Below are 7,661 nucleotides of genomic sequence, written 5' to 3' on the forward strand. Positions count from 1 at the left end.
GCTTGTTCGTTTGTATAGCTATCCCACAACATTTTAAAAGAAAACTCGAATAACAGTTTTTGATACATATATGATTAAATCGAAGGGAATATTACACTTTGATTTACTCTGGGACTTTTTGTGGAATAAAGAGTGTGAATTTGGTATTTTCCACAATTTTCATGAACGCGTCAATTTGACAACAGCGGAAGTCAATGGGTCAAGCTCGGGGTTCGTGTTCATAAGCGGTATGTTTGTATTGATTGTAATTAAATGATTGCTCAAATGTTTTGGTGTCCATGATTAGCGGTCACGATTAAAGGCGCATAGCGCGTTGAACGTTGAATAATTCTTCATGTGCGGTAAAACTAATGCTCAAACGAACGCTAGCACCCGGGTTAGCGGCTAAAGTTAGCTGGTAATGTTCACTCACAATAATTGTCACCTTGAGTGGACTTGCACAGTCATCCTTATGCTTGTGTGGAACTGAAGAATTCCGATTGTTATTATGACCTGGCTTTAGAGCAGTGTATATGTGACGTTTACTCAACGATCGGAGAACTCTTATGCCATGAGATGGATGACTCATTGTTTATTTGTGGCATTCGCTTTCTCGTTTGTCCTCAGAGGCTTTTATAATGCAAATGGATTCTTCTCGGCAACCCAAGAGGGTCAACCCAAAACGTGAGGCGAAAGGCAGTCAAAGTGAGTCTAAAGCTCCCTGTCGCAAAGATGCCTATGCCAGACTTCTGAGCCAGCACCGCAGCAGCACCTTCACAAAATTTCTGGAGCAATACGCCAAGGAGTCATCTCTCCCTAAAGAAGATAATGATGGACCTACCAGACTTCTTCAAGCTCAGAGTGACAAGATGAGCATACCCCAAGGGAAAAGGGATCTAATGCCAAATCATCTATCTGATTCCAGTGACTTTTCCCCTTCTTCCTCAAAAGATAAAGGCGACGATAGCTCCTTGTCAATGTATATGGTGAAATTGAGCATTCAAAATGCACAAAATGACAGCGAGAAGAAGCCAGGTGTGTCTGAAAAGCACAGGAAGGCACAAAGAAGGGATACTGCCACTAGCCAAGATGGTGACATTGAGTCAGGAGAAGAGCTAAGTTCTTCAGACCCAAATGATTGCAAGAGGCAGCAGCGTCAGCGGAAGAACAATAAAGACACCAGCAAAGAAAACCTCTCCAAAGACATCAGCCACTTTGTTGAGAATGCCCAAAATAAGGCCAATGTAACTCAACTAGAACACGAGGAGACAAAGAACAAAAAGAATCCATCCAAGCAGATGGAGGAGGGGAAGCAAAAAGCTCTAGCATCGAAATGTTCAGGTGACAGTCATGATTTCAACAAAGTACAAAAACCTACAGGTATATATTAGAACAAAATTCAGATTAGGCTAATGAATATATTTGGGGTGTCATTTTCAACAATCGGAGAACTTGCATTTAAATTGGTTTCAGCGTCCAACGCCAATTCACCTGCAGACAAGAATAAGAACAAAGGAGGAGGCAGAGGATCAAGGAAACAAGTGTTCGAACCCTACATGACTGCTGAAGAGGTTTCGCGGGGCCTTAAAAGGGGGCAACTTATTCAGGTACGCTCATTGTTTGGATTGTAGCAACATTTGGGAGCAGGGATTAACCTAAAAGTACTATATTGTGCATAAAGATGTGAGTTTTTCTCATAAAAATGTACAGGCAATGATTGAAATTGATTTGAATTTGTATTTGAACCCAATGTACTGTATTTGCCTGATTTGCCCTTCTGCTACCACAATAGGAGTAAGTGTGTAAACTGTGTAGCTTCTATTGCAAGATGATTACATAATCCAAATTGTTTTTTAATTCCTCAGGGACAATTGCGAATAAACCCCAAGAAGTACCATGATGCCTTCATCCTGTCTCCTGTAAGTGAATCTTGGCAATATTTGCTGCTAATGCCTTTTTCCAAAATCATTGGATTCATTTTTTATTTTTTAAACAGGATGATACACGAGATATATTTTTGGATGGCATCATTGCTCGTAATAGGGCATTAAATGGAGACATCGTCGTGGTGCAAATCTTACCTCGGGAACAATGGAAGGTATCCTTTACTTTCTTATTGATCCGTCCACGTAAATGTTTTCAATCCCCGCATACAGTATAAACTGTGACAGTCGTTTCCAAAAGCCGACGTGAAATTATTGACTGTTTCAACTGATTGAAATGTTTATCCGCATAGGTGGTGAAGTCTGACTGTGAGGGAATCAGTGAGGCAGAAGCCCATAAGAAAAACCTGATCCAAAAGAAGATTGTACAAGCAGGTTGGTTGGTTGGTTGGTTGGTTGGTTGGTTGGTTGGTTGGTTGGTTGGTTGGTTGGTTGGTTGGTTGCTTGGTTGGTTGGTTGCTTGGTTGGTTGACTATGGTTGGTTGGTTGGCTGGTTGGGTTGGCTGGGTAGTTGGGTGGAATATGCTGGGGATTACCGTATACTACGATTTAATTTGAACCCATTAGTCAAATGAAATAAAGGATCTTTTTTTTTTTTTTTTCACTTTTCAGAGCATCAGGAAAACACCTTCGCACCACAGTCCACTAGTGAAGTCTTTCAAATGACTGCTAAAGTAAGCCTTCTACGTACCACATGATTATTTTTTTAAACGGGTCTCAACTCTCACTTCCTTATGACACCTTTCTCATGGTCAACGTATCAGGTGGTGTACATTGTTGAAAAGAAGCACTCAAGGGCTGTGACAGGCTCTCTGAAATTTCTACCCGACAAGCCATTTGCAATGTTCTCTCCTGTGGACCACCGCGTGCCCAGGATTAACGTTCCCCTGTCCGATTGTCCGGAAGATTTTACCTCCCGCCCTGATGATTACGCCAACACGCTCTTCATCTGCCGCATCACCAATTGTCCGGCTGACAGCAACTTTGCAGAAGGGTGAATATTGCCGTGTCTGCGCTGCACATTGATTTTCACGTTAATAAACTCTCCTCCTGCTCTTTGTTCCATCAGTCGACTGGCGAAAACTTTGGGCCAGGCTGGGGAAATTGAGCCGGAAACAGAGGGCATTCTTATAGAGTACGATGTGGATTTTTCAGAATTCTCTGATAAAGTCATAGATTGCTTACCCAAGAATTTGCCTTGGAACATCCCACCCGAGGAGCTGGCCAAGAGAAAAGACTTAAGGTGGGACTTGTACCGTCAGTCCGCTTATGCTGAAATAAACTAAGTGAATAACGGAAGCCCTGAGCTTGACTGGCGGTCGCGCCAAGCTTGCATTTAATGACTACATTTATTTATTTATCTATCTATCGTCCGTCGTGTTTAGGAAGGAGTGCATTTTCACAATTGACCCAGCGACCGCCAGAGATTTGGATGATGCCTTGTCCTGTAAACAGCTTCCAGATGGTAATTTGCTCTTCAACTCTATTACTTGGAGTCTTTTGATTCTACAAGTATATTTGTGTTCAATACAGGCAACTATGAGTTGGGGGTCCACATCGCTGATGTCAGTTATTTTGTGGAGGAGGGCAACGATTTGGATCAAATTGCCAGCCGACGAGCCACAACTGTATATCTTGTCCAAAAAGTGAGTAACGTATCAATTATGAGTCATTTAAATGGTCTCCATAATCACCATCATTTGGTATCTCCAAAATTGGAAGGGATCACTTGAAGCACAATTGCCTCTAACGTAAGCTTGTTCTTTGTCACTCGAGGTCGTCCCTATGTTGCCAAGGCTGCTTTGTGAGGAGCTATGTAGTTTGAACCCTCTCACTGACAGGCTGACCTTCTCCATCATTTGGAAAATCACACCTGAAGGAAAGGTATGTATGTTTGTAAGAGATGAGTTTACTGGTGCTGATGAGAAGCCATGAAAACTCGCACTGTCTTCTAATTTTCATTTGTCTTCCCATGGCCAGATTCTGAGTGAGTGGTTTGGGCGCTCTGTGATTCGCTCGTGTGTCCAGTTGACTTATAATCATGCTCAGAGTATGATTGAGGCCCCTGAGAAGAAGTTTGCTGCCCAAGAGCTGCCTCCTGTGGACCCAGAGCACGACATTGACGTGATCCACCAAGCAGTGCTCAACCTGCATTCCGTTGCAAAGAAGCTCCGAGCTCAGCGTTTGTCTGGAGGAGCGCTCCGATTGGACCAGGTTAGTTCTGCTGAAGGTGATGTCTTTTGCGGGTTTGGATTCATTGATTTGTCGTCCGTTTAACTGAACCACTTTTTGTCCTTGTTTCAGCTGAAACTCGCTTTCCAATTGGACAAAGAGACAATGATGCCCCAAGGCTGCTACGTTTACGAGTACAAAGACAGTAACAAGTTAGTATTGGTGCTACTGAACTGTATCTCTGAATGGCCAAGTGTGATTTTGATATTGATTGGATTGCATTGTTACTTGATCTAAATGTCAGTTGTCGCCGTTCCATTTTCTAGGTTGGTTGAAGAGTTTATGCTACTGGCTAACATTGCCACAGCTCACCATATTTACAAAAGCTTCCCTAAGCTTGCATTGCTCAGACGCCACCCTCCACCCAAGACTAAGAAGGTGGATGAGCTACAAGAGCTGTGCGATGAGCTGGGCTTAGACATTGACATTTCTTCTGCCGGCGCGTTGAACGTTGGTATCCACAGCCATTGATGGTCATCTTTCCAGCACTAACAACTGCTGGAGTCAAATGAGGTAACTGACTTCTTTTCACTAATGTTTTTTTTTTTTTCCTTCCAAAAACATGCAGAAGAGTCTACTTTCCGTTCTTGGTAAAGATGAATATTCCATTGCCCGGAAGGAAGTGCTCACCCACATGTGCTCCAGAACAATGCAGGTTAGCTCGATTGTGTGGTTTGTCAAAGTGGGCAAAAGGAAACCTCATGAAAACTCACTGCCACCAGCCACGTGCATAAGTAATGATCATTTTTCTTTCGCTCCGGACTGTTTTGTTTTCTAGATGGCGGTGTACTTTTGTGCGGGGGTATTTGAGGAGGAAAAGCTTTTTAAGCATTACGCCTTGAATGTTCCTCTTTACACTCACTTCACATCGCCCATCAGACGATACGCTGACATCTTGGTGCACAGACTGCTGGCATCTTCACTGAGTACAGTATATTGTTTCAACACAATGCACCTGTAAATTAGATTTGTACCTTCTTAATTTTTGTCATGTTTTCGGCTTTGTTTGCTCATTCAGACTGCGGTCCCAACCTAGCACTGTCAACAGAGGAAATCCAAAAACAGGCTTCACGCTGCAACGACAAGAAAACTGCATCCAAGAGAGTGCAAGAGCTGAGCTCTGAGCTCTTTTTCGGAGTTTTTGTAAAGGTAAGAAATCAAATCTGATGCCGTCCAGCAGTATTGTTATGCTTGTAGTTTGCTGCAATCCTGAGTGTGTCTCGAATGCAGAATTTTTATTTCGTCTTATTGGCACGCTCAAAGCAAATGATTAGAGACGGAATTAAGAAAGAAAGAATTATTGTCTCACGCACGGTATCTCACGTTAAGATTGTGTTTTGCTGATAATTGCTCCATTTTTGGCCTTCATTTCCCGCACATGAGAAGTTGGATATTTTCCATTGCTGATATTATTTTAAGGCTTTATTCAACAGGACTGTGGCCCCCTGGACTCCAAGGCCATGGTGATGGCCGTGTTGGATCAGTCCTTCGATGTGGTGGTTCTGCGCTATGGAGTGCAAAAACGCATCTACTGCAAGGTTATCCTTTATATACTCTCCATAGCACCATGCTGTGCATCAATTGTGCCGTCTTGCAGGCATTGTCAATGTCCTGCCAGCTGCTCAGAGGAGCTCCTACCGGTTCTTCCCATCCACCATACAACAAAGACGCAGCAGCTGAGCTTGGCTACCAGATACACCAGGCGTTTGATTAAAAAAAAAAAAAAAAGAAAGAAAGAAACGGGGAGAAGAGCGTGGCAGAACACCTCTGCGGCTTGATTTATTTCAACTGAATATTCTTTTTTTCTGCGATGATCAGTCTGTCACCGGCCTGGCCTCGTTCCATCATCGCAAGGTCAGGAAACAATCTGAGCTGACTCTCCTGTGGAAACCAGAGGACCCACAAGCACGTCCATTTGAGCAGGTGACATTCTGACTGATTGGAGTGGCTATTCACAACATGTGTTCTTTTAATGGGGAGGGTTGATGAATTGTTGATTTCCCCCCAGGTCATTTCCATCTTCACACTAGTAGAGGTGCAGCTCAAAGCCGACGGCGTGCCCACAAAGTGCAGCGCCTTCCTCAAGAGGCCCAATGCCATGCCCCACTAAGTATTTGACACGTCATGGAAGCAGTGTTATTGTTTTACACACGGACACTATCATGCATCGGACGTTGTCACTTGAAGAAAGAAAAGCTAAAAAAAACCGTGCTCATTAACGCTAGTATGCCGATGTGTAGCGCAGTATAGTGTAAAAGGTAGAAAAGACAGATTACAGACACTGTAATTTTAATTTACTCCAATATATTTTATAATCTTAGGAAGTTCTTTTGGTCAAATCTAAATTATTGTAGTGAGTTTTTATAGGTTTTGGTGGTGGCTTTAGCCCCAAGTACGTGAGCTTTTACTCATTTAGGTTCATACCGCAAACAGCATTTCCAGAAAATGGCTTGTACACAAAGCTGAAAGCGCTGAAAGCAAACTCTTGCTCCTCGTTTGTCCGCTAACAGGCTCAATACGATGAATCCCTGCCTGGTTTTTATGTTAAGATTTGGGGTAAACTTGAATATAAATTGCTGCTGAACATGGTTACCGTTTTACGCTAGTTTTCTTTTTTGAAATCTTTTCGACATTTTGACCTTTTACTTAAGTCTCCGTTGTACCTTACAAGTACCTCCAAACAGTACATGTTGAGTTTAACTGAACTGTGCCATTTTATTTGAAACAGTGTTTTCTTATTTCTTCTCTTTATGATTCATGCATTGTTTTTGTTTTGCTCAGTCTGAGCTTTAAATGTGTTTGGAAGGAAGGTCCCATGCCATCCAAATATTGGGAGGCGAGGCACTTCCTGAACGTTAAAGAAGAAGAATTATAGAGCAGAATAATTTGTTGCAAAAATATAAGCAATGTTGCCGCGCTAGCTGCTCGAGCCCTAACAATTTGCCGTGGGACCATTAGATTAAAAAAAAAACATGTTTACTTGGCATATAGCTGTCAAATGGAATTACTCTCTTCTGAAGCGTCATCGTCATATCTGATTTAATTCTTACCAGTATTCAAAGTATACAGGACTGTCTCAGAAAATTAGAATATTGTGATAAAGTTCTTTATTTTCTGAAATGCAATTAAAAAAACACAAATGTCATACATTCTGGACTGATCAACTGAAATATTGCAAGCCTTTGATTATTTGAATATTGCTGATTATGGCTTACAGCTAAAGAAAACTCCAAAATGCCATAATCAGCAGTATTAAAATAATAAAAGGCTTGCAATATTTCAGTTGATCAGTCCTGTAGTTGTCTTACTCTGCCTTCACATCAGCCATTTTTAACATGCATATTTATTTTACTGTGAAATTGTCATGAGGAAAAAAAATCGCAATAAAGAAATAAGAACAGAGAACTTTTCCTATTGCAGCAAACAATCTTTGTATCACGCATCGGTCAACATGATTCATGCTATCAGAACCGCACCTATGTTGTACAAGCCGCGATAAATCCTTCA

At 42.0% G+C, this 7,661-nt stretch overlaps 1 protein-coding gene across 4 annotated transcripts; it reads left to right on the plus strand.

The window, feature by feature from the left end:
* The first annotated feature begins 3 nt into the window (after nucleotides 1-3).
* Nucleotides 4-7,559, plus strand: dis3l2 (DIS3 like 3'-5' exoribonuclease 2). 4 transcript variants are annotated; one of them, XM_049747070.2, is made up of 21 exons: nucleotides 9-227; nucleotides 607-1,359; nucleotides 1,453-1,586; nucleotides 1,845-1,898; nucleotides 1,976-2,077; nucleotides 2,216-2,297; nucleotides 2,535-2,596; nucleotides 2,687-2,916; nucleotides 2,992-3,165; nucleotides 3,308-3,387; nucleotides 3,456-3,568; nucleotides 3,699-3,806; nucleotides 3,903-4,136; nucleotides 4,227-4,306; nucleotides 4,421-4,604; nucleotides 4,723-4,809; nucleotides 4,933-5,080; nucleotides 5,173-5,303; nucleotides 5,588-5,692; nucleotides 5,973-6,077; nucleotides 6,163-7,559. In XM_049747070.2, exons 1-21 carry the CDS (start codon nucleotides 71-73, stop codon nucleotides 6,262-6,264), a joined length of 3,225 nt encoding a protein of 1,074 aa, XP_049603027.1. In that variant the 5' UTR covers nucleotides 9-70; the 3' UTR covers nucleotides 6,265-7,559. The 4 variants fall into 4 exon arrangements, with proteins under 4 accessions (XP_068504753.1, XP_068504752.1, XP_068504754.1 ...); XM_068648653.1 differs by lacking the exons at nucleotides 5,973-6,077; nucleotides 6,163-7,559 and adding an exon at nucleotides 5,752-5,894 and having other exon boundaries at nucleotides 6-227; XM_068648652.1 differs by lacking the exon at nucleotides 6,163-7,559 and having other exon boundaries at nucleotides 4-227; nucleotides 607-1,320; nucleotides 5,588-6,077.
* Nucleotides 7,560-7,661: the final 102 nt, after the last annotated feature.

Source organism: Syngnathus scovelli, chromosome 17, assembly GCF_024217435.2.
Source record: "Syngnathus scovelli strain Florida chromosome 17, RoL_Ssco_1.2, whole genome shotgun sequence".
Lineage (NCBI taxonomy): Eukaryota > Metazoa > Chordata > Actinopteri > Syngnathiformes > Syngnathidae > Syngnathus > Syngnathus scovelli.

What these genes read in the sequence shown, in the direction of transcription:
- dis3l2 (XM_068648651.1), top strand. Translation starts at nt 71, where the DNA reads ATGATTAAATCGAAGGGAATATTACACTTTGATTTACTCTGGGACTTT. An exon ending in GACAGCAACTTTGCAGAAGG is followed by an intron (nt 2,917 to 2,991) that starts GTGAATATTGCC and finishes TTGTTCCATCAG; the next exon opens with TCGACTGGCGAAAACTTTGG. An exon ending in TTTTCGGAGTTTTTGTAAAG is followed by an intron (nt 5,304 to 5,587) that starts GTAAGAAATCAA and finishes TTTATTCAACAG; the next exon opens with GACTGTGGCCCCCTGGACTC.